General features: G+C 49.5%; 1 protein-coding gene and 2 long non-coding RNA genes across 6 annotated transcripts; 2 read left to right on the top strand and 1 right to left on the bottom strand.

Moving 5' to 3' along the window:
- On the top strand, positions 1-6765 carry LOC306807234. The gene is made up of 5 exons (XR_013775671.1): positions 1-50; positions 2094-2234; positions 2522-2629; positions 3163-3311; positions 6634-6765. It is a non-coding gene; the product is annotated as an uncharacterized lncRNA (long non-coding RNA).
- On the bottom strand, positions 6528-19214 carry GATA2 (GATA binding protein 2). Of its 4 annotated transcripts, none has more exons than XM_079316586.1 (6): positions 18489-19214; positions 15363-15848; positions 14073-14672; positions 11284-11429; positions 8188-8313; positions 6528-7356 (listed from the first exon to the last, which is right to left on the bottom strand). In XM_079316586.1, exons 2-6 carry the CDS (start codon positions 15589-15591, stop codon positions 7057-7059), a joined length of 1401 nt encoding a protein of 466 aa, XP_079172712.1. In that variant the 5' UTR covers positions 15592-15848; positions 18489-19214; the 3' UTR covers positions 6528-7056. The 4 variants fall into 4 exon arrangements, with proteins under 4 accessions (XP_079172712.1, XP_079172710.1, XP_079172711.1 ...); XM_079316584.1 differs by lacking the exon at positions 18489-19214 and adding an exon at positions 16383-16913; XM_079316585.1 differs by lacking the exon at positions 18489-19214 and having other exon boundaries at positions 15363-16351.
- On the top strand, positions 15353-26149 carry LOC306807233. The gene is made up of 4 exons (XR_013775670.1): positions 15353-15470; positions 21239-22087; positions 23568-23671; positions 24361-26149. It is a non-coding gene; the product is annotated as an uncharacterized lncRNA (long non-coding RNA).

Below are 26149 nucleotides of genomic sequence, written 5' to 3'. Positions count from 1 at the left end.
ATTTGTTGTAAACTTCAGCTGTTTTAAACGTTAAGTCGCAGCAGACTGAGGTAAGGGGAAGGAGGGGGAAAGGCCTGGAGACAAATTAGGGTTATTTCATAGCAGGGCTATGTTCTCTCTGCAGTGTTGTAGTGACCATTAGAGCATGTGAAAGGAAGGTCAGGGGCTGACAGCCTGGGAGATGGCAAAAGGGCTGCTTCACAAGGAGGAGCTGCTGCGTGCGGCTCTGCGTGTGCGTGGGGCTCTCCCCGAGTGTGTGTGGTCAGCACTTGGAATCAGCCAGGGGATGCACTCCAATGACTAATGTCTCCAATGTGTCATGTGTGCCACAAACAGCTGTGTGGAGGTGGTAGGAGCAGTGCAGCAGCTCCACAGCAAAGTAGGGAGGAGTTTCTAACCCAGAGTGTGCTGTGCCCTTTCCCTGTGCCTATCAGTACACACCACATACTGACATTTGTTACAACCTGCCCTGAAGTTTGCTAGGCTGGAGCAAGTTAACACTTGTATGTAGCTGATAGGGCAGGTCATGTCTTCTTTACGCCTGCTTTGCAAGGTAAACTGAGGCACAGAGCGCTGTAATTCTGCTTGTTATCAGAAAGTGAGTGTGGGAGGGAATGGGGTGAGTCCTGGCACCAGTCAGGCAGTGATCTGCCTCCAGAGATGTGCTTTTTCATCAAGAACATCTTTCCTGTGCTGCTGGGAGAAATGCTTGGAAAGAGGAAAATAGTGTGCAGTCCAGAGTGCCAGTGGGCTCAAAGGTAGTTTTACTTCCAAATTTTTCAAGGATCCACAAAAAAGGAAAAGAAAAAAAAAATAAAAGAAAATAAAATACAATAAAATAAAATAAAAAAAAATAAAAAATAAAAAAAAGAAAAAAAATAAAATAAAATAAAATAAAATAAAAAAAATAAAATAAAATAAAATAAAATAAAATAAAATAAAATAAAATAAAGTAATGGATGTGCTGAATTAAAGCAAGAGATGGTGAAATTATCTGTATTTTACAGGAAAATCTGATAGGGATTGCCTTGAGATCACCCTAGCAGTATAACCTGCCACCAGAATGCCAATGTGGGCAAGTGGGAGTGAACTAAAGAACCAGAGATAAAAAATCACAACCAAATAGACAGTAAAATGTCCCAGATAAAGAAATCTGCCATATACTCTCTGCCTGACAGAGCAGGCAGGAACTGAATCAAGAGCCAGAGAAAACTAAAATTGGGGTAGACTTTGGTGAAGCAGGTGAAGAAACAAGGGTCCATGTTCACAGTCTGGCATTGATAAGCCCAACTCCAAATGATTGAAGAGTCAACTTTCCCCCAAATAACTCCCTGCACCCAGAGTGCAGAGCCACAGAGAGAGGTGTATGCAGGATACAGGCAAGTGGCTGATTGCTGCCTCGTGCTGCTCTGTAGGCTGGGTTAACATTATACTTCCCTGATTCAAATTTTTATAGACCAAACAGTAGCAGTTCCCTCCCTCAGTGGTATGTGGAAGGCTTTCTCTGAAGGAGGAGTTAGTTTGCTATTGTTTTTCTACCTGCTGATGTTTTGTCTGCTGTATCTCTCTGCAACCACATTTTGTTCAGATGCACTTTTGGTGCTCAGAAATGACACTTAGCTCTTCCTGCAAATGCAGGGCAGTTCTGCAGTGTCTCCATTAAGTTTCCTCTGATGAGGGTCCTAGACCTCCCAGCAACACCTAAGTGCAATGTGAGCCCTGGATTCAGGACAGGTTCTGGATCTGACAGGGTCACATCAGGGTAGACTGCAAAGCTGGCACCGCAGAGAATTGCACCTAAAGCTGTTCAAGTAAATGGTGCCTCTGAATTGGCACAAGCAGGCTGCCCTAATGCTGAGGTTTGATCTGTTAGACCCAGAGAAGCCTGGTTTGCACTCATATCACTATGCTTAAAGAGCAGTCACTCACTCTCACTTAGAAATGTTTACTTGCAAGGACCAGATGGTCCAGGGAATTGAGCTAAACAAAGCATTTTACTTCTAGGTCATGCATTCTAATCCAGTCCAGGTTGGTGATTAATGAACATACTCACCTGATAGCTCCTTTTGGCTTCATTTTTGGTTGTTTTTCAGGCTAATCTCCAAGGAGAGATGCCTCACCACACAATCTCCCTCTCTGCCCTGCCACAGTTGGTACTGATTTGACTGTCTCTGTGGAGAAGCCAAGGATCAAATGCTCCACGGCGCCAGACTGTTTTCTTTTGCAGCCTGCAGGTAAGGGGAAGTTGTCCAGTGTCTGGCTGTGTCACGCCTGCTCTGTGGATGGGCAGTTCAGTTTGTAAATCTGCCACCCCAACCCCCTCCACCAACATCAAATTATTTTTTTTAAAATGGGAAAATGCTTAATTGCAGTTGACATATAGGCACTCTCTGCTATGAACTTTACATGCAATCACAGATAACAGCATCAAAATTAATGCCTGCTTCCCACTTGTCCTTCTATAAGCAATAAACGTTTGGCAAGTCAGTAAATAACAAAATTCTCATGTGGCCATCTACAGGTCACCAGGATACTTAAGAAGTTTGCGTTAATTATACCATGTTTGCCATCAAAGAGGGGATATTAACCCTTTCAAGCTGTTGCAGGAAAGCTGTGGAGTCATTTGAAAGTAAGTAAATAAAATCTTGTCACTAAAAGTGCAACCTTTGCAAAATAATAATAAAAAAGGGATGTTTGAAGCAAAAACCTCAGTAGACATCATGGAAAATACAGTACCTTTTCAGCTTCCCTTTTATTTATTTTGTATTTTGACATCAAACACTCCCTGTAACCTAATCTTGGCTTTTGATGTGGCCGTGGAGACATGACAATTAAGCACCGCTTAAAACAATAATCCCAACAACAGGAACCAAAGGCAAGTAATGTCAGGGTTCCCCCCTCACAAAAATCCTGTCCCCCAGTGTTTGGTGGTAGTGAAAGGACTATAAATCCCAATTTGTTGCCTTGATATCTGCTCTGTGCTTACACTTTACGCTGAACTTTACACACTTGCTCCATTTCCATTCCCTGCTGTTTGTTTTTCTTCTGCTATGCGAAATGTCTGGAGACAAACACAGTACACATATTGCAGAGAGATGGTTTGATCTTTCACAGATTAGTGCCACCTGACAAACATGGGATTACTTATTATCTCTGTTGCAGGAACTGCTGAAGCCCCTGCTCAGAGCAGCACGCTCCTCGGGGCGCTGGGGGATGCACCACCCCTCCTGACAGCCTGATGGATTATGGCCCCAGTTCTGTCAGCAGCTCCAACCAAACCAGCAGAATGACAGCAGGGAGGCAGCCCCCAGGTAAGCCACCAGCACAACCTGAATGGGATGTGTACTGTGCAACCAGAGCAAACAGCTTGATTATTCCATATTTTAAAGAGATGTTGCTAGTTCTCCTTTCTCAGTTGTTCAAAGATGGAGGGAGAGAGGCTGTTTAGTTATAATCCTGTTTTAAACCTGCCTGAAAAAAGAACATATTTCTTTTTAAATGAAGCTTGCACAGTATGCTATAAACTGCCTCTTTTTTTTTTTTTTTTTTTTTTTTAATGGGTGTTTGCACTAAGCCTTGCTGAACAAGTTAGAGAGATGATTAACTCGTCTGAAATGATGCAGGAAGGCCTTGTCCCAGTTGCATGTTCTTCCTTCAGCACATGGAGAGCTGCTGCGACTCCGTGGTATTCACAGGCAGGGCTGCAGCCAGGGCTGGGCAGGAGGCTGCAGGGGAAAGAGAAGCACTGCTAGAAAGGGCTGGAATTTACACATACACAATGAAAAAGGAACCCAGGTTATTTTTTTTTTTCCTTAATGAGTAAAGAGTTATCCCCAGGTTGGTTTTCACAGGGGGTCAAAGGGAGGAAACCCAAAATTCCTTAGCAGTTTTCTTGAAAATTTTGTTGCAGGAGCAGTGCCCACCCACCCCTATGCACAGCAGGGTGACTTTGCAAGACTTTGCTTCACTTTGTAAGGCCCCAAAGTGTTCCCTGTGTGGGTCAAACTCGACTGTGTGATGAAAGCAGCTGCAATTTTGGTCATGGAAGGTTTGCTTGTCCATGTGCACACCTCCCTGAACCCAGGAGTCCACATTCCTAGGGCAGCACTGAGCAGCTCCAGGCTGGCCATCCCCCCTTGCTCCCTTCACACCACTGATAATGACAAATGGCAAGAAACAGGTGGAGTGTTCCTTTGGAGAACTTTCCCTGGTCTAATACAGGTTCTGCCTAGAAATCCATTAAGCAGTTGGCCACTTTTCTACGTTTTCAGCGCTTTTAAAATGTGTTTTAAATGTAAAAGTATTTCTCCAAACACTTTAATAAAAGAATCAACACAAAAAAAAAATCAAAAGAAACCACAGTTCATCAGTTACAATGTGGCTGCTGCCTCAAAATTTAAACTAGTTTAGAAACTTAGGCACACTTAACTGCATGACCTTGTCACCCCAAAACAACACTGGAGAATGAGCTTTTGTACCTGTGCTTCTAATACTAAATCATTCTTTAACTATTTTTTTGTCCTACCCTGTTAGGTTTTCAAAATATCAGTAGACTGCTCTGCATAAAGTATAAGCTAATAATTCTACTGGTAACAATGACGATAATTTTTCCTCTCTCCCTACTAAAAGCAGCTTTTATGACATGAAGCAGGGCACAGGTAGTTTCACAAAAAAAGTATTTATTATTCTTAGCAATATTCACCTTGAAGGAATATGAGGAAAGCATACACTTTTTACAGACAATATATAAACATGTTGTACATAATTAACAATAATTTAGTTCACTAATCCAAAAATAAGCAAAATAAAAATTAAAATAAAACCAGAAAATACTGAAGAATTTTTTATGCTGATACAAGTACAAAATAATTTAAATCTCAACTGCCGTTGTCTATGCTGCAGTGACTGACAATATATTGCACTTTGTCAACTGTATCAGTAATCCCTGTCTTTCACCCACATCCCTTCCCCTCTGCCCAAATCCTACGGAAATTTGAGTTGGGTACAAATAATGTACAACTGTACCATTGTAAAAGGTAAAAAATAAAAAGGACCTAATTTTTTACCTCAGTAGATTAAAAATTCTTATGATTTCTCCCAACCAATTTAGTTTCCCATTTATTTCCACTTCTTTACAAAGTGCACCTATATGCCTACGCAGACCAAAAAAAAAGGAGGAAAGCAGGATTTTCATGGCTGCTTGGTTCTTAATTATAAAATACTAAAATTACAGGTTTTAAAAAAATTTACATACATCCATTTTTTATTTAATTCTGTGTTTTTCTTTAAAGCAGGACTTTTGCAGTAAAGATACAATTTGGCTTGATCCAAAAAAAAAAAAAAAAAAAAGAAAAAAAAGGAAAAACCCAACAACAAAATAGTTAAAACTAAAAAAAAAAAAAAAAAAAAAAAAAAATAAAAAGCTTGTCACAGAGTTAAGCTTACGTGGTTTACATTATCAAACCCCTCTGTTCATTGGGGCATTTTCATCAGAAGTATACCTAAATATGTACACTGTATGTTATACTGGAGCTTGTGTTCACAAGAGGCATCAGATCATAACAATCAATAGAATACACTTCACATTGGCAATAGCTTTGTTTTCGGTCATTTACGTACAATAAGGTTTAATAATGGGAGATTTTAATTCTTTTTTTTTTTTTGCTATTTTTTTTTTTCCTATAAAATCTGCTATGGAAAACAGACGTTCCCCTTAGAACGAGGCTTTCCCTCAGCTGTCTGTGTGTCTGGGGTTTGACGGATGTGTGAAGCTCAAACTGATTGTCTCTGTTTTCCCCTCTCCAGTGATCTCAGCCTCATTTCTGCCCTTCTTCCCAGTGCAGTCCACGGGGGCCTGGATGCCTGGGACAGCACACTGCATGTGGATGTGGTGGCCACACTGCCCAAAGTTTACCCAAGCAGCTAATCTGCATTTTTAAGCGACAGCTGCCAACACAACAGAACAAAATGCTTCAACCTCTAAAGTCTGCGAGCAGGGTGGTTTTCGTGCCCCTTTACAGGTTTGGCTGTGCTAGAACTTATACAGGCATTTTCCAAAATTGTGTTGCAGCTATCACCCCTTGCTAGTGCAAGATTGCCTGCTCCAAAGTTTTTTTCCCAACAGTTTGTCTGGTTTGAGGAACCATAGGGTAGTTGGGAGAGGGGCTCTTTTTAAAAATAAATCTTTCATGTCAGGGAGAAGAATGAAAGAATTGTGTCAAAATAATCACCATCTTGGGCATATTAAAATCCCATATTACGGCTACATTTTTGCTTTGTTCCTCGCCCTCACAATCTTTTCCCCCTTCCTAGTAACTTTGGTATGGAAGATAGATGGAGCCAATCCAAAAGGGCTGTTGAGTACATTTCCCCTCTGCTTGTTTTGAAGGCAGCTTTTCTTACAGGATAGCCATTGCAAATGACAGCACAAAACCATGCAGTCAGAGGGGTTGAGGCTTTTCGTGGAAAACAAATTAAATATGACTTTGTGTCTGATTTTTAAAATTACAGTTTTAATAAAGATGCCCTTTTCTTTTTTTTTTTTTTCCTTTTTTTTTTTTTTTTTTTTTTTTTTTTTTTTTTTTTTTTTTTTTTTGGCTTTTTTCTTTTTTTTTTCCCCTATCCCAAACGAAGTCCGCAATAGAAATCCAGCATGTCTGGCTTCCAGTGAGCCAATTCCATCCTGGGAGGCTGCTTATATCTCTTTACAATATTCACAGTAATAACAAAGAGAGAAAGGAAAGCCAGTTCCAAAACTTCTCCTTCAGCTTCTGCCATCTTTTGCTTCCTGCTGGACCATTAAGTATCAAACAGGTGAGTTCTTTTTACTTATACCTGAGGGGGCAAAGTGCATTACAGGCACCACTACACATTTCTGCAGAAGACCCATCATTTGCAAGGTTTTAGTCCAGCTTTAGGAGTTAAACCACATGGGAGCAAAGGTCTCCTTTTGCCATCCCTATATTCTCCTCTTGGCAGAACATTGTCTTACTTGGTGTCATCCTAGGCAAAATCCCATGTTCTTAATATCTGGATGGGTCTCTTGGTCAGCAGGTTTTATCCCATAGCTGTAACCATGCTGGATGGGTGTGGGTGTCCAAATGAGATGCTGGAAGATGGGTGGATGGGGGTAGGTGTTGGTAGGATGTGTCCAGAGTGGCTGAAAGGGGGCAAATGCCCCATGGGTGCCATGTGACTGGCAAGGGCAGCGGCGCTGAAGGGAGACGACTTCTCCTGCATGCACTTGGACAGTTCCTCAAAACACTCAGAGCCTTTCTTGCTTTTCTTTGATTTGTTGGACATTTTCCTATTCCTGGTCTGAATTCCTTCCTTTTTCATGGTCAGAGGCCTGTTCACCTGCAAGAAATGAGAAAATCAGGCTCATGCAGACAAAATGACCTTATTGTGCAAAAATGAAAATATTTGGACAGCCCCCATGTGTTTTTCCTGGATGGAGACCTCTTTCTGGCCAAAAAAAAATGGTGTTTCTCTCTGCAGAACTTGTTTATATTGATTTGTTTAATAAAACCACACACAAAAAGAAAACCCTAGACATGAAAAACAAATTGAACTGAATTTGGCAGCTGATGACTCTCTTTCCCGTAGGCTTACCCCCAGTCCTCATTAATTTCCTAATAGAAGATCAAACTGGGAGACATGCTGACCCAAATTCAGTCCTGGGACATGAGCAATCTTGTACCAGTAACCTCTGTTACCTACAGTGTAATAACGTTCCAACATAACAAGTGTTCCTGCTTAGGATTAGCTATTTAAAAAAATAAAATAATACAACAAAGCCTTAGATAAAATTATTTTTTTACAAAAATGAGTCAAAATTAAGATAGCCCATCAGGATTAATTTTTGCACAGAGCCTATCCCAAATGACCTCTGTTTCTGGAGGGAAACAGCACACAAAACCCTCTTAGTTAAAACCAAGTGTGGCAGCTCTATTTTGCCTGCTTTGCCCAAGCGTTAGAAGCCAAGCTAATACATTGTAATGTCACTGAACTTAGCATCACTATGCTGACAAAGAACGGCTGTCACTTCCCAGGGGAACCTTAGAGACGGGGAAGGAATAAAACAACAACCAAACCCCTGAAACCAATAAAAGCCTAGTGTACACCATGCAGTTAAGACATCAATCCACACCAGGCAAGCAGCGACACATGAGATGAGTAAATACTCACATTGTGCAATTTATAGTAGAGTCCGCAGGCATTGCAAACCGGGTCCCCGTTTGCGTTGCGTCGCCATAAGGTCGTGGTGGTTGTCTGACAGTTGGCACAACAAGTCCCTGCTCTCCTGGCCGCTGACTAACCAAAAGAAAGAGAAAATTAAAATGTATCACCAGGTGGAAGATGATCATAAGAAAGGTCAAACTGGATTTAATGTTTAGTTTGGGGAGAACTTGTTACTAAGATTTTACAGAGCATCAGTGCTGGAGGAAAGCCGCTGTCAGTTTTTAGTTTTGTGGACGTTATGGTTTTGTTTAAATTTAAATATTCTCCTGTGCAAACTTTCAAGCCCCATGGCACTCTGTGTGAAAGAGAAATAAGGAGAGAAACAATCAATCTCCGATTCCACAAATAAAAATTTTAGAGAGGCGAAAAATAATCTTGATGTTTTCAAATTTTCCCTTTCCGGGATTCTAAAATGCACCAAGAAAATGCATTTGCCTTTTTCTTTAATGAGTTTAGCCTGTGCCACTGTTGGGACGGGTTTGGAAACAGGGAATCTTTAAGAATGTGATTTTTACCCCTACTCTTGCCCTTGAAATTTGGGTACAAAAGAAAATGAACCACATTACTTAGCTGGGTGCAGTATTTATCAGAGCCATCACTGACAATTCAGTTTGCATTTACAAGTGAAAGGGAGAAAACAAAACCGGCTCCAACTTTCTTTAAATATTTAGCAAACCAAATTTCATGCCTTGCAGCAATGATTCTGCTGACCCCCGTCTGCCGCCTCTGTCCCTTACTTAGTTCCTTGGCTGACAAGCCCTCAAACAACTGTCTTAAAATTAAACAAAACCACTAAAAATCCACCACCCTTTCCTAAAACTATTGTTCTGCTGAAACCAAGGTGAGGGGAAAGAAAAAAAGCCCAAACATTCACCCACCTCCCAAAACAAGAACAGGAAAAGTAGAACAACAGGCGTCCGTGATTCCTGGACAGGCCCTTGTCTAGCAGACCCCACGATAAAGAGTCCTTTGTGCATGGACAGTGACTTATAAAGTATCATGGACAGACTAACTGCACCAAGTGTTTTGGGAAATTATTTTGTATTAAAAACCTTCAGCCCTGCCTCTAGAAGTGGTCAAAATACCAAGTCCATTTTGTGCTACTGAATTAATGCTGAGAACTCAGTATTTTCTTAAATTGGACTTTGCTTCCTAAAGCGTATCAATCGTGGTTGTTCCCTGGTAGCCTTGCTCCCTGGATATTTCTGCAATTAGCCATGGAGAGCCATGGGGTGAAGCAGCAGCAAAGCTCACAGGGTATCTCAGTGGCAGGGCAGTGGGATTCCCAATGAACTCCGTGGGATTCCCAGAGCACTCCGTGGGATTCCCAGAGCACTCCGTGGGATTCCCTGCCCGCCAGCCCCAGTGGGGAGCAGGCGCCGCTGGAAGCGCAGCTCGGCCCGCTCACCAAAGAGGAGCACAGGGCTCTGTTCTCACTTGCTCCTGATTTATGCCATGGCTCTCTGTAACTTTCCCAAAGCTGATGGACGGTTCAGCTGCTCTAGGCAAGAATCAGGCCCTCGGAGACTCGTTTATTTCAGTGCCTTACTCGCCTGTGAGAGCAGGCCAAAGGCAGAAAGAGGGGGTACCCCCTACTGCAAATGCACTCATGCAACCCAAACACAATTAATGCCAGACGTCCAAACGCTGACATTATTAATACGATCACTTTGCTATTGCATGGCAGATGAACAAATTCCCAAAGATGGCCACCTCCTCTCCCTCGCAAACAAGCAAACTACAGTGGAAAAAGGGGCAATAAACAAAGCTGTAAATCAATTAAAACAAAACAAAACATTTAAACATCTAAACACTAAAAGAAAACCTCTCTAGTGCCCCCCAAACCCGGCACAGTGAGCTAAGTATAACAGTCTCCCAACACACTGAAGGTGGAGACCTATGTTTGCATATTTGAGATGGCTTACTGATACTCAGCTATGCTGCTTAACTCTATGGCCTGTCCCATTCAGTCTGGAAAGCACTTGAGCTTGAGAGACGATAATGTTACACTGTTGTCTTAACATTTTTCTATATGTCAGTCACTTTAGAAGGCAAGTCATTAAGAAGCTTGCATAGCTGAAATACTGACTCAGGACAGAAATCTTCTATATCCCATCCCAGCGGTAGAACAGTAATGCCAATTTTCTGCTCTCTAAACCTCATTGATATTTGCAAACGAATAGCTAGGAGACTTAGGCACCATAAATCACAAAGCTCCAAAAAATATATTTATTATTCTTAGCATTTTACGCATTATTTGTGGAGTAGAGTGTATTAGAAATTTCAAAACAGCAAGCATGACTGGCAAGGCTTGCCTATAGAAACTCTCTAAAGCTTTTAGAGTCAGGAAACAGATACACAAAGTTTCATTATCTTTAACGTACAGATATCCGGATAGGAAACTACTACCAGGAGCTTAGAAAGGACTTTTTTTTTTTTTCATCAGTCAAATGAAAATACAAAGTATAGGTGACTCCATGGAAAAATAATAGGATTTTTTTTAACAGTAGGGGATTGTCTGGGGAGGGAACCAATATTAATATTGCCAGAGAATATAAGAGTGAAAATTACTTCATGGCTTTTATACAAATAATTTTCAAGTAGGGAGCAGTAGCTTTGACTCATCTGATTTGTTTTGCTTTTCTGAAGCTGGAACTTTTTTATAGTACATGGTGGAGGACATTCATGCTCATAACCCTTTCACTCCCAGTGTGTGCCCAAACGGTCCCAAGAGGCCGAGTAAACGAGGAATTAAATTAAAAGCTGTCATCTGAGGACAGCCAGGGAGAAGGACACGGATATCCCGCATGCATTGTGAGCGGCAGGGAGGCTGGGGACAGAGCAGGCTCGGTGGTCCTGCCGGGACGGGGGCGGAGGGGAGATGTGCCCCGAGGCACGGCAGTGACCTCGCCGTGACTGACCCCCGTGTACAGTGCAGCTCCACGCAGGGGCTGAGCAGAGAGCAGGCACGACTGCCTTGTGCCTGTGTGTGGTCCCGTTGCCTTATTTATCCCCAAACCCAGGAGAAATAAAGACACCTACCAGCCTTCGCTTAGGTTTAATGAGAGGTCGGTTTTGGCCGTTCATTTTGTGGTAGAGCCCGCAGGCGTTACACAGGTAATGCCCGGTGCCGTCTCTTCTCCAGAGAGGGGTAGCAGTGGCTCCACAGTTCACACACTCCCTGCCTTCTAAATGGAAACACGAAGAAAACAGGTTTCTTTCTTTAAAAACAAATTCACAAAATCTTTTCACGTCGTCCTTTACATCTTTTTCAAAGTAAAAACAGTGTGTTAATTCTGTTAATTAGGCACAACCAGACAGCAGTGACATCTACAGTACAGGCAGCAAGGAACTCAGCGTCTCAAGAACTCCAAGGCTCCAGTATTTTATGTCATGATCAGGAATAGGCAGCACTCTCTGCAAAGTGAGGAAGAGTGACACTCTTATTGTGTCAGATGGAAGTTATCCGTTCAGCAAGGAGAACTCCCTCAGTCCTCACTGGGCACCGCTCCCCTCCCGGATCTATTGCACTCCGGTGGTGAAATCCTGTGTTCCCGTGCCACAAACACACACACACACCTGCAAACACACAGCACCTTCAAGAGACAGAAGAAAAGGTTTTCTAGGAATAAACCTAAGCAAAAAGACCTCCAATTCCACACTTTCTTTTTTGTTGCAAATGCTGCAGTGTGAGAAAGTAGAGCCGATCAGACTGGGAATGGATACAGAATACCAGGGTCTCAGTTATGATTTTTGTTCTAAAGGCATAAAAATGCTGTTAATGCTGTTCTATGAGAAAGTTAAGTTTCACTGGATGTTACTGTAAAAAACAGGCTTGAGTGCTTTTCTGTTTCTCTGATTTTTCAAAAATCCAGTTTGGATTTGTTAGGGAGCAGTTTACCTTCATTATTACTTTTACTACAATGTGGTAAATATGGCAGTGTAGAATGGCTGCATTAAATAAAACACAACATGTAACTCCTAGATATCTGTTTTTGCATCAGAAAGCTTCCTGCTAAAAGTTCATTTGCCTTGGATGGTTTGAGGGCACGTCTGCTTAATATAGAAATCTCTCTTAATACCGTTCATGCAAATCCTACAGTATTTAACTGGAAAGGAAATTCTTTTTGCTAATAACTGAAGCAGGCCATGTTGAGTTCAGCGGGGTTTGTGTCTGCTTTAATCTAGGGAGTGGGGAGCTTTTAAACAACACGGTCTAGAGTGAGAAATGAGGGGAGCTCTGCGGCACTGCATTTGTAGCTTTTGTCCCTCCTAGGGCAGGAAGCTGCAGGAGTCGTCCTGTCGTGAGCCTTAGTTTTCCTACGAAAACACTGAGTGGTCACGAACTTTCCCCAGATCCTTGCACTGGGAGCTCCCTTACAGAGGGAAGAAAAAAAAAAAAAAGCAACCGTAAAACAAAAGAAAAAAGGTCCTTGCTTCCCCCATCTAAAAATCATCGGCAGCCATGAGACAATTTTTTTTAAAAGCTACTCAGGATCCCTCTATCATTAGAGACCTGGATCTTGAATCAGTATCCAAATTCAGGAGGTTTGGGCTACCCACTGCCTCTAGTTTCTCTTCTATGCAATACCTAAAAATGCATACACATAGTAGCAACTGCCTGGAAGGAACGGCAGAGAAAGAATGTATTTTTCCCCTCCGAGGAATCATTTGAAACAGTACTGATGAGCTTGTAAAATAGCTGGTATTTTTGTTGCAAAACTCATAAGAGATCACATTTCTAAATTATTGTCTACTTAAATAAAAACATGTAGTGTATTCATAAGCAAATATGTTCAATGGAATACATATGCAAATGCCTATAGGGACATTTATTTTTAAAGGGCTGTCCAAAATCAGCCCCAATATATTGCAATTAATTTCCTTCCATTGGTGAGAATATTAAACCAAGAAGGTCAGTAGAATTACATAAATTCTCCTAATTTGTGTCTAGCTGTATAATACTGTGATTTCAAAGTGGGGTCAAAACTTTGTTCATCGCCTGATTTACAGATTTAGGACTGCACTTTCAGAAGAAATGCAAGGAAGGTCTGTGAACATGGGAAAGGTCTGCAGGCAGTTCTTTGGAAGCAGAGATATGTCTGATTCAGGGCTTTTTTAAAAAGCCAGGGGGGTAATTTCTAGTTAAAGTTAGGCTGGAGTAAGTTAGCAGTGACTAGACACCTTAGTATTTTGCACTGGTATGTAAACTATATTTGAACTTCTGCTCTTGTAAAATGCGAAGGGAAAAAGGCCCTTTGCGATCTGAAGGGGACAGGCCAGGGAAGTTTCGCTTTCATCTTGCACTGGGGCTTTGGGTGGCGTTAATGGAGAGACATGGAAATTATGGAGGGAGAAATACCTATCCTGGAAAGTCCCCATGTGTCATCCATGGGGGTTTCCCTGGCTTGAGGGAGCAGGGTCGAGCCTGAGCCCCTCGGGAGCCTGAGGCCTGCTTTTCTCGGATGAGAAGGGTTCGGGTTTCTTTCTCCATATAAATCCCTCTTTGTACAACGCGGTCTGCTGGCTCAGACTGCCCTGGTCCCATGCCCCGCGGCCCCTTCGAGCTCCCTGTGGCCAGCGCCTGGGTGCATTGGCACCCACAGGAGCCCAGTCCAAGCTCCATCTCCTATTTTTAAAAACCCAGAAAAGCAGAACCAAGCAGTCACCTGTCCCTCTACCTCAAAGAGGGCCAACTCAAGCACCCAGCCTCGCAGCAGCCGCACCCTCGCCCCGACAGCCGGCGCAGCCACCCAGAACCCGCACGGAGCCCCGGGAGCGCGCCCCTCCGCCCGGGACACGGCGGGGAGGCCACGGGCTGCCACACTTACCCGAACAGGACCTTGCCTTGCTCCGCGGCTTGGGGGTGAAGCTGGACGCCGGGCCCCCCAGAAAGCTGCCCGGGTGGAAGAGGCTGCTGCTGTAGTCGTGGGCAGCCGGCACGTAGGAGGGGTAGGTGGGGATGGGGTGGTGGGTGGAGGGCTGGGCCCCCATGCTGGTGAGGCTGCTTCTGAGCGGGCTGGCGCTCTCCATCTTCATGCCCTCCGACAGCGACACTTGGTACTTGATGCTGTCTTTGTCCTCCTGCCGAGCCCCGGCGGAGGAAGAAGGGGAGGCGGCGCTGGTGGAGTTGGGGTCTGGGGACACTTCCTTGGGAGGGGTCGGGGGGAAGCCGAAGAGGTGAGAGCCGGAGTGCGAGGCCGGGGTGAGCGAAGACACGGAGGCGGTGCTGGAGGTGCTGCTGCCCGGGTACACCGAGATGGCCCCAGGCGCTCCGGCTGCCGAGGGGTGAAGGGGTGTTTTGGTGAAGGGGCTGACGGTCCAGGGGTTGTGGTGATGGGCAGACAGTGCCGCCTTGCTGCTGTCCAGCCAAGGGATCCCGGGACTGTGGATAAGATGAGGCCGGCACATTTGACTCCCGGTCAGGCGGGCTGTAGAAATACAAGAGCGTTTGGGGTCAGTGTGGGGCGGCTCAGCCCGGAGCGGCTTGAGGAAGACCCCATCTCCCCTGCGTTGGGCAGCTCCTCGCTCTGCGGACAGCCAGAGGACAGGCGGCCACAGGAGAGGCTTCACAACCCGGGGAAGAGCAGCCAGGCTGTTAGCAGCCCCTTCGCCCTGTCCCATCTGAGGGAGATACCAGCCAGCGCGGCCAGAAGGAGCAAGGGGAACTCAGGCAATCCCTTTCCTCCCATCCCATTCCTGGGAAAATGCAAGCAAACCCCCTTCTGCTTTATCTTTCTGAGCTGCCGTAACGCTCTCTCTTCGGCTCCTAAAAACATCCCCAAATAAAATCCATCGCCGGTTTGAATCGGTTTGTATTTTGCATCCGGGAAGTAGCCGTGTCTGAGAAGGTTTTTGGCCCGTGCGCACACTGTTTCCCCTTCCTCTCTCACCTCCCCCCTTTCTTTCCCTCCCCTCCGCTAGTCCTTGGTTATCCCTAGGGTTAAAATCCACCCGTGCCTGCCTGTCTATCCTGTTTTCGATCTCCTTTTCCCCGGCTCCGACACACCGAAGCGGCCCGGAGCGAAAGTTCTCACCCCCGCGCAGGACACCCGCGGCTCGCACGGAGGGGCTCGGAGCGCTGCCGAGAGGACGGGGAAGGGGCCGGAGCGCTGATTTACCGTGTGCCTGGCTGTAGGAGACCCTGGCCCGGGCATGGGCGGAATTGGCGTAGTAAGGGTTGCCTTGGGAGTCTAGGTGGTTGAAGAAGACGTCGACTTCATCCGGAGGTAGGAGCTGCGCTGGTTCCATGTAGTTGTGTGCCAGCCCTGGGTGGTGGCTGTCGGGGTGCTGCCCGTTGAGCACGGCGTGGTGAGCCATCCAGCGAGGCTGATCCGTGGCCACCTCCATGGCCTTGGGCCTCCCCTGTCACCCACCACCAGGCCAGGAGCGAGCGGCGCTCGGTGGGGGCGGGGAGTGCTGCTCGGGGGGTCGCTTTTGACGCTGCCTGGTGGGTTTGAGAGATTGGAGTGGCTTTTCTTAGAAAGAAAACCGCCGAGTGACTGGAGCGCGCCCTCTGAGGCGTAGGAGAGGACCCCTGAAGTCAGCGTGTCCCTCTGTCAACAGAGGGGTAGCGAGGCAGGTCCGGGAAAGCGCCAGGGCAGCACCTGTAGAGAGACACGGGAGGGTTTAGCAGCTGGGCGGCCCTGGGTGCGCTGCTCGACGGGCCGGCTCCTGGCCGGCTTCTTTTCCAGGAGATACATGGATGGGGAGGGGGGAAGTAGAGCCCCTCCTCCCTTCCAAAAATATCCTGTCCCCAAAACTCCTTGCCTTGCTCTCTCCCTGCTCATTGCCCCACAAAATAAACAGAGATCCATTTCAAACTCTGAAGTAAAAGCAAAAAGGAAAAAAGGAGGCAAAAAGAAAGGGAAAAGGGAAAAAAAGAAAAAAGCTTCATTCCCCCCCCTCGCTAGAAACGTCAATAGGAGTTTTTCCAGCTGGCTTCAAAAGCGGGGTGAAAAAGGAAGAACGGCAGAACGAATACAGCGTAGTTCTACCAAGAACTCCAACTGACACAAAAGGAAAAGAAGGGGGAGAAATAGGGAGGGGGTAGAGGAGAAGAGTGGAGAGAAGGGTGTTTAGAGAAAGCAGCGAGTGCGCCCTGGCAGTGGCGAGGCGACCCCCCCGCGCCCCACACTTACCCGGCGCGGGAGGCTGGGTGGCGATGAATGCCGGCGCGGAGGATGCGAGGGCAGCGAAGAGGGGGAGAACGGAGGGGGAATTTAAAAAGCGAAGAGGGAGAGGAGGGGGGAAAAGGCAGAACGAGCGCGGGAGGAGCAGAGGAGGTTGGATGGAGGGTGTTACTCAGATGGCAAAGCCGCTGCTCTGGCCGACTCGGTCCCATCCCCGCGCATCCTATATGAGCGCTGGCGCCAGCTGGCCGCGGCGCCGCAGACGGGCCGGGGCGCGCAGGGCCGGCGGCCGGGCCAGCCAATCCCGCCGCCCCACACCGCCCCCAACCGCACCCCCGGCCCCAAACGGAGCCGGCCCGGGGGGGTGGGGGGAGAGCGGCAGACCCCCTCCTCCGCCCCCCTTCCCCTGCTCGCAGCATCTCGCCCGGCAGCGCCGTGGGGGCTTTCCCCGCCCGGGCGCTGCACGCCCCTGCGGGGCGGGGATGGCAGAATAGAGGGGATCCTGCCGGGGAGTGCGGGGATGCGGAGTGGGGAGAGGGGGGGCCGAGCGGAGATGGAGTGCGGGAAAGGCTCGGCGATGGGGCTGACTCCGCCGGGTGCTGCCCCGCCGCCAAGCCGTGACTTTCAGCGCCGCCGCCGGGATGCCCGCGGCTGGAAACCGGCACCGGGGAGATAAAGATGCTAAAATCCCTTAAATCAGGCACAGCGGCGCTCAGCCGGGAGCGGGACAAACATCAGCTTGGTCACGTTAGTTTGAAATAATTGTCTGGATCGGGAAAAAATAATTAAAAACAAATAATTGCGAGGCTCCGAGCCGACCCCGGAGACCGACGGGACGTGCAGGGCCCGGGCAGCGGCGCCGCGCCGAGCCGGCTGCAGGGCAGGGACGGATCCTGCCTGCTCCCCGGCCCGTAGTGCTCGGACCTGACCCGGGCCGGGGTTGGCTGGCGACCCCGGGGCCCGGGAGCCGAGCCGAGCCGGGCTGGGCCGGGGCACAAGGACGTTGGGACGGGGCACAGCCTTCCCGGTGGGGCCGCTGCGGCATCGGTAACAATTTTTTCCCCCCCAATCTCTCACTTTTTTCTTAAAATAATTAATAACAAAACCCAAACATCACTGTTTTAATATTTGCAAATACTCGTGTGTTTTGGGGCGGGGAGCGGAGCTGCATCCCGAATCAACAGGCGTTTTCCGCGGAGTTTGTGGTGCAGTTTAGCGGCAGCAGCCGGGGCGCCGGTCTGGCTTCGCCACCCGCGAAGGTGCGGATAAACCGGTCCGCCTTTGGGGCGGAAAATAATAATAATGGGAGAGGCACAAACAACTCCCCGGAGCGCGGCCGGGCTTTGCTGCAGGTCCCGTTTCCCAGGCGCTCCTGTCCCGTTCCTCAACCGCTGCTTTCGGGGAAAAAGGGAAGCGCGGATCGCAATCCTTCAACCCTCCCAGCTGGGCGCGGGGTGAGGACACTGTCCCTGCCCGGGATTGGGGCGGGGGCGGCGAGGAGCAGCCCCTCGGCTCCAGCCCGACGACGCGGCCGGGGCGGGGGGCGCGGGAGCGGCGGGGCCGTGCGGACTCGTACCGGGCGCACCGGGGAGCTGCGGGCAGGGGGAGCGGGGCAGCCCCGAAGATGCTGCTGCCCCCCGGGCCGCGGGCAGCGCTGGGGGCTGGGAGCTGGAGCCGGCCTCCCCCGGCCCGACCGCCCCAGTCACTACGACGCCGGGGCTCTGACGTCACCCGTCACTGCCAAATTCGCCAGGAAATGAACTTTTAAAAAATAATAATAACAATAATAATAATGACAGTAATAATAATAAGACTCCTTTTCCTCGCTGCGGAGCACGTCTGGTCGGAGCGACAAAGGGATCCCTCTCTTACTATTCCCCCACCACCACTCATTGTCCCCTTGTAACCTTCCCCCGGGGGACCCTCAACTCAGCCCCCCGGGGGGAAACCCACAGCTCAGCCCGGCGGGGCGGGGGAGCCGGGGCCGTGCTTGGGGGGGCTAAAGGTTGGGACAGGGGGAGGCGATTTCCCTTCCCCCTCTCTCCCTCCTCATGGTCTCCTCTGACGCCTCCTCCACCCAAAGCCCGGGTGTCCCGCTCCTCCCGGCCCCCTGACCCCGGGGCTGCGCGGTGGCGCCGGGACCGCGGCGCCCCTCGCCCCCTCCTGCAGCCGCGGGGGGGTCGCCAGCGGTGGGGCCGGGCAGCTGCTCCTGCGGCGGCTGCCGGGCGCGGAAGGGGCGGTGGAGCCGGCTTCTCCCGGGACGGGCTGGTTGGTCCGGGCAGGCCGGGGACAGGCACTGGGCCGGGCTTGGTGGGAGAGGGGCCGGGGTTCGGGAGGGCAAATGCCCCCCGTTCTGCGGAGCGTGGCCGGGAGTATTAGTCCGGTGGTGCCCGGAAGGAAAGGGAAACAAAGCAAAAATTTAAGGAAAAAAAAAATTAAAAGGGAAAGTTAAAGGCAGAAAGAAAACCAAGATAGCTTTCAAAAAATCCGGCTTCTCCCTCCGAAGCGATTTCTTTCTACATGCACCAAAAACACCCAAGTATCACGCGAAAATGGATTTTTTAATGTTTTGAAATAAAGGTAATTATAAAATGGACTCGGGCCGTTGCAGGTAGATCCCCTCATTGCCGCGTTCTAACCAAAGCCGGAGGCGGCCGGGGTCGGGGTGCGCCGTGCCCGGGGAGTCCCGGCCGCTGGACAGGGCGGCGGTCAGCCGGGATCACCCAGGCCTCGCCAGCTCCCGCTCCCGACCGCCAGCGAAATCCAGCTGCTCGCTACATGCTTATTAATTAATGTGGATGTTTTAATTACTGCCCTCCTGCCATCAGCGCGGGGACGCGATTTTGGGGGATTTTTTTGGGGGGAGGAATGGGGTGGGCTGTTTGTTTTAAGCAGGTGATAAAATCGCAGTTAACGAGCTGATAATTCGTTCGTGTTTGTTTTAAAAGACAAATTGTAAAGATTAATCAGTCGGCTTGATTTATGGCGAGGCAGACCCCGGCGCTGCCCGGCCAGGGCTCCCTGAAGCCCCCGTCTCGGGTTACCCGAGGCCCGGCAGGCGAAGGAAAACAAAAGCGGCGAGCGGGTGGCGGCGGCGGCTCGGACCGGCTCCCCCGGCGCCCGCGCCACCTCCGGGCCGGGGGTCCGGCTACCAGCGCCCCGCCGCCGGGTGCTCCCCTCCTGCGGCCGGCGCCTCTCCTCGCACCCACCTCTCGCCTGCTGCAACCCCTCCCATTAAAGCCCTTTGTCAAATAAATGACCCCTCCAGCAGGGATGAAAGATTTCTGCTGAGAGACCGGCTGAGCTGGAAAGACTTCCTAACCGGCCGGCTCAGAGTATGTTGGTTTATTTTGCTCTATTTTATAATTTTTTTAATTTTTTTTTTTTTTAATTCCTGTCGTGTCCCGTCCCCGATGCCTGGGTCTAGCGGATCGAGTGCCGGCTCTGGTCTCGGCCGCTCAACGCCCCGGCTGCACGGCTGAGGTTTTAATTGAATTAATTCACCCACCGGGAGCAGCAGCGAACTGCGCTGGCTGCTGGAGTCGAGCAGCTTAGCTCCGCTCCGCAGCCCGCCGCTCACACGGCTGGTTAAGCAGCTCTTCCCTCAATTTTCTGCCAAAGCTTCCCTGGAGAGGGTCCGGTCGGGCCCCACTCCTTCACCCCGCGCCTGCCAACCCCCTTTTACCTCCTTTCCCCCCTTCTTCCCTCGGGCACTACGAGCTCCGTTTTGTCAACTTTCTTTTTTATTATTGCTCTTGCAATTATTTTTCTCTTTTATTAAGGGAGCTTTTCCAGATCTGGGAGCACAACTGGTTATTTTGATTTGATTGACAAGTGATGTCATATCGTTAAGGGAGGGGGGAGACGACAACACGTTTTAGCAACAGTTAGTAGTGCCATGTGATGGAGTTGACACCTATTCTTGGGCAGAGGAGAAGGCAGAAAACAAATAAGCCGGCGCCGCACATGGACCATTTATTTACATGTCCGGAGAGGGGATTCTTCCTCTTTTGTTTTTTTCCCCTCTTCATTCTGAGTATTTGGATCAGGAAAAAATTGTACCTGAGAAGAACCCGCAGACCCCAGGGCACGTTCCTCCAGACAGCCCTTCCTGGGGTGCCCCCGGCGGCCCCCCGAGGGCCACACTCTCTCGGGGTGAACGGAGACCTGGGGGTCGAGACCTCCCAGCACTGCCCCACTGCTCCCCGAGGTGCAACCCACAGACGCGATCAGGGAAGGCAGGAAAACTCCGCGAAAGGAAAGAAGAGGGAGCGAAGTGCTCGGTGCTTAGCACTGCACGGGGCCGCGGCGCTGCCGGTGCCGGCGGGCGATGTGCTAGCCCCGGGCGAGCTGGGAAAGGCGGCTGCTTGCCGGCGGGGAGGGGGCCGGGAGTGCCTTTTGTGGGCGTCCCGGCCCGGCCCCCCGCCCCACCGCAGCTTGGGGACCGGCCAGCTCTGCCAGCGGCTCCCGCAGGTAGGAGCCCTGACAGCCGCTCCCTGCCAGCAGCCCCCCATCCGTCTAGGGTACATTTCCTTGGATTTTTGAGGGGAGACAAAGTTCTTGCTTTCTGCCTTGAAAAAACAAATAAATTTCTAGGTATTTTCTGCCCTCTGGTCTTATCTCCGCTTTGCTTTTCTTCTTCCCCGTCCTATGTTACTAGCATGAATTAATGGCTCCTGATAGGGTTATAAAGTGACACAATTACCTCGTAACCACAAGACCCTGACTTAACTGCATTAAGGAAAAACAAAAAGAAAAAAAAAAAATAGGGGAAAAAAAGCGCGAGAGATTCGAGTAGGGGAATAAATAATGTAAAATTTTAATTTTTGCTTGCTTTTGTAAATACACTCTCCCTCATCCCGCAGAGGATTTCTGCGGCGGATGCACCCCACCGTGGGAACCCTCGGTCCCAGTCTCGCTCCCGACACGCTCCCGCACACTCCTTCACCTGCACTTTATCCGCAATTTTTCTGGTGTCCGCAGCCCTCCGACTCACTAGGCTGCAAAATAAATGGGAGGAAAAGCCTCAAGCAGAACCCAGCCTGCCCACAAAACCGCCTTTTGTGTAAGTTCCCGAAGAGAAATGCGTGCGTGGGGAAGGGAGAGGTTGCACACGCGCAGCTTAATCCAGAAAAAGGTATAATTTTCTTTTTCAGACTCTGCCAGGAAAGATTTCGTTTGCAAGATCTCTTAAATTTTGTGTATTTTTTTTCCTTTCAATGTTATTTCGGGAGCAGCTGTTGGAGGACGGAGGAACGAGGCCGACCCCGCAGGTTTGATTTGTTTCTCCTCAGGCAAAACTCTGCTGGGGAGAGATCGACCCGGCACGGTGAACGGGACTCGACTCACTCCCGACAACGGCGGTGCCCCAGCGAGCCGCGGGGCTGAGCCAGGCCGGAGCACTGGCTTCCGAGCAAAAAAATATTTGCGTTTAATAAAGATGCTCCGTGTGTCGGGGAAGAACAATCCCTGCGACCGAAACTCGCACCCCCTTTAGTGAAATCGCTTTTCTTATTGAAATCGCATCAAATCCAGGCAGGCTTCGCTCCTGGACGCTTCTCTTTATTTTTTTTTCTTGCCTTCCAGCCTGAGCACCCCAAAGCAAAAGGAGGATAAAGAGGGGAACTTTGCACATACAAAAACAGAAGAAAAAAAAAAGGCGAAGGGGTGAAAGAGTCGGCGGAGAGGAGCGGCCGTGTCCCCGATGTGCCTGGGTAATTTTAAATCATGCAAAGCCCCGTAAAGCTGCCGCACGGGACTGGGACGGGAGGACTCCCCGGCAGGCAGGTGCAGAGAGAGCGGGGCCGGGCCCTGCCGGCTTTCGGAGCAGAACAAACCCTCGCATCTTTTTTTTTTTGTGGGTTTTTTTTTTTTTTTTTAATGCCCAAATCTGCTAACAAAGAGAGAGAGGAGATAGGATGTAGCTGCGGGGAGGGGATGCAGGGGTCTCTGCACACCCTGTCTCCGGGAAATCTCTGCCTGGCCGCCCTGGGTGAAATGCAACTTTCCAAGATGGAGATTTAAATAATCACCCCAATGACAATGGGAAAGGAAAAAAAAAAAAAAATCAAAACAACCAAGCTCAGATCCAAGCAGGGCCCGGCAGCCCCGTTCCCCGCGGGGTGCGGAGCGGGGAGAGCCCCGCCGCCGGTCAGAGCCGGGGGAGCTCCCTGTGCCCCCGGGCAGACGACACCGCGCTCAGCCCGACCGGCTGCAAGGAACGGCCCGGGAACTCCTGCCCTACCGGGACATTTTTTCGTTCTTTACAAACCCTGCCAGCTTTGTCCCTGGGGAAAACTGCTCCGAGAGAAGCGCTCCCGCAACGGGACCCGCACCTCGGTGCCGGCAGGGCCGCTCAGAGCCGCGCTGCCGCAGCCCCTTACCTTGCCTCTCGCCCGTCCTCGTTTTTCTTTCACTTCTCCGCGCGGTGCATGGGAAGCGTCAGTTGTGCTGCTCCGGGGCCGCTGCGCGGGCTGGGAGGGGTCTGGCCGGCAGAGCCTCCCCGGTGCCGCGGGCGGAGGGTGCGCGCAGCCCGGCGGAGGGGCTGCCGCCGTGCGCGCTGCTCAAAACTGGCAGCAGTTTCGAGCTGAGCCCTTTTTTTTTCCTCCCTTCCCTCCTTCCCCCCTTCCCTTCCTCCCTCCTCCCTCCCTCTCCTTTCCTCTCTCCCTTCTTTCCCTCCCCTTCTCTCTCTCACTCTCCTGCATTCACGGATGGCACAGCGAGCCACTGTGTATTTATGTACATAATACGGCAGCTCGTCCCCTCCACTTCATTTGCATCATTACAATATCTGTACAAGCACATCACATTGTCTGTTGCTTGCACCTTTTGTTACGGTTGCTGTCACAGTCTACGCGACTTGACTTTCATATTTTAAATGAATTGATATTATACCAACAACACGCATTCGCATCCCAGGCGCTGGGAATCCGGGCTCCTGCTCGGCGGGCGCAGCAGCCCCAGCCTCTCCCGAGCCTCTCGCTTCTTCCTCTGATCCCAAGGAAGGTGGGCTGGGGGGAGCCGCTTCGCAGGATCAATTATTCCTATAAATTACTCCTAGTCGTGTTAATTTTCTTTCCCTCTCTAATGAAGGAAATGCTTTGGGAGCCTTGGATTTTTTTTTTCCTCACATTGACCAGCCTAATTTTTGCATAACCTCATGTCTCTTCTCACACCTTTCCCTTCCAAATTCAGCCTTTCGGGCTATGCACCTGCACCTAAGTGAGGCAGCGGAGAAGCTGGAAGAGGCACAAGCAGATATTACGCGACGAGTCGTTGTTATAGCTAGGAAAGAGACGGTAAAACAACGTATTTCGTAGAGCACTAAGAAATTCAGCCAGAACGAATGTTTTCGGAAATGTTTGCGCTCCCCAGCCCTGGCTTGGCAGTCCTCACCTGCCGGGTGTTTTTCTGCCCGCGGGTGGGTGTACGGGGCGGTGGGCTCCCCTCGCCCATCGCCCGCTGCCTGCATGGGGCGCCGGGCACCGGGGCCGCTCCGGGCGGCTCGGGGGGCGCGGCGCGATTCTCCAGAGGGGGGAACAGCCGGGACCCCCGCCCGAGGCTGCAGGAAAACCATATTAATACAGAAACAAAGGCCGGACCGTCCGGTGGCGGCCCTGCGGGAGGTGGGGGAACGAAATACGGTTCGGGAAGGGAAGGAGAAAAGTTTCGCGGGAGAGGAATTATCATCATAATGGAGGTAAAAATGTGAGCAGGGAAAAGAGGGGGGGATCCTATTCTGCTGGCATTTTCTGTCTGTCTTTGTGATATGGTTCGGGGGAAAAAGGGTCCTTGATATGCGGCAGATAATTCTTATCAGCCACACGCAGCCCATTTCCAAAGTAAGTGTTTTAATTACTCCTCCTGTATTACCCTTCATCCTCTGAGAGAAGATACATCACCAGATTTATGCAGGGGAAAAATACAAAAGAATGTGGTATTAAAATACATACATACATGTATCCCTTCTTTTTTCCCTTGTGCCCAGGAAGAGGCAGACGCTGCCGGCAGCCGCGTCCTGGGATCGCCCCGCACGGAACGACTCCAAAACGAGGAACTGTCACTCAGGAGGAAAAACTACGGGAAAAGTGGGGTTTGAAGGCTGCAGATTTTTCCCCAGACGGGGTCAGACGGGGGTGTGCTAGATGGGGGCTCAGGAGACTGAGACCGGAGCGGTGCCCACCCGAGACTCTCCGCGCTGTCCCGGGACAGCCCGGGTCACCCCTGCTCGTGCCACCAGAGACTTTGGGGGTCGGAGGGGCAGGGACTCGGGATTTTCCCCTCATGCCTGCTAAAAGAGAAGGATGTTTTCTTCCTTATTAAGCTTTCGTACTAAAGATGTCATCTGAAAGTCTAGAAGGAAGGGGGACCGTGCTCTGCTCTCTTTCACGGTAACAATCATATCATATTGAAAAATATGATAGACAGTGGGGGAAGATTTCCTCCCCCATTAAAAAAAAAAAAAAAAAAAGAAAAAACCCCCAACCTTTTCAATATTGATTTAAAAAAAAAAAAAAAAAAAAAAAAAAAAAAAAAAAAAAAAAAAGACAGAATTTTAAAAGAGAAGAAGCAGCACCAGCAGCAAGGAGAATATAGGCTCAGCAGCTCTCCAGGTTCGCTTCCTTATTATTACTATCCAGGGGTAATTTTTCATCTCTGCTAGCTAATCTTTGTTCCTTGTGAAGATAATGAATAGCCCAATCCTTATCTCCTGGGCTCCTGGAGGCTGCTGGAGAATGGGGTTGAACAGGGTTGAAAATTGGTTCCAAAGTGCTGCTGAATAAATGGTGTTCCTTATCTCTCGCTTCCAGATTATCGGAACCCTTTCAAAACTCACACAACAAATACAGCCACCGCATCTAATGCATCATTTACCAGAGCAGATCTCCGCGTTTGATCGGCAGATAGGCAAAATCTATGTATTCCTTGCTTTACTTAGTATGCATGGACGCGGGGCTGCTGTGCACGAGGGTTGCCCCCAGCCGGGCCTGGGACACCCCCGAGGCTCTTCGCACACGCGGGTCTCTGCTGTGGATTCGTGGAGTGACAAGAGAGTCCCCTGTCCATCCCCGATCCAGGGGAGCAGGGTGGGACAGCAGCTCACCGTGCAGAGTGCTGCCACACAGCATGCTTGGAAATTTGGGGCTGCTCTGCTGAGGCACTGGTGGATTTGCAGGGAAGGGAGAAGAGTTGTGAACATCATCCTGGGCACCCCAGGCACCTGCCTGCACTCACACTGTCTCCTGCACCCACAGCCACCTTCACCTGCATCCAGAGGCAGTCGCTGCTCCAGGAGTGATGGAGTGCGTGGCAGCACCTCTGTCCCCATCCTGAAAGCCACGCTGAGGTTCAGCTGTGTCCCAATCCTGCCCCAGCCCTCAGCAGTTTAGTCGGGTCAATCCAGTCGAAACTCCCAGTGCTCCCCCAGCTCGTTCCCCCCAAATCCCGGCTATGGAGCCCTGCCAGCCCCTTGGTCCTCCACGGGCTGGGCTGCCTTCCAGCCCTCACTGCTGGGTGACCCCTCCACCTCCCAGCCACAGGCAGAACAGGGCACCTGAGGCAGCCCAAATTTGGGAAGTAATTGATGATTCTGAGGGATGAAAATAAATACAGAAAGTGAGTTATTTGCTCCTAGAGTTAGTGTGAAGTCTGTCCCTTCCAGCTCAGGGCAGTATCAGATTTTTCTTCCTTTCCTTCTTCCTCTCTTTCTTTACTTCTCTCTTTATTTGTTGCTTCTTCTTTTTTTTTTTTTTTTTTTTTTTTTTTTTTTTTTTTTT

The sequence above is a fragment of the Erithacus rubecula genome (assembly GCF_903797595.1).
Source record: "Erithacus rubecula genome assembly, chromosome: 13".
Classification (NCBI taxonomy): Eukaryota; Metazoa; Chordata; class Aves; order Passeriformes; family Muscicapidae; genus Erithacus; species Erithacus rubecula.
Note: the sequence above shows the minus strand (reverse complement) of the source record. Positions and strands in the feature narration are given on the sequence as shown.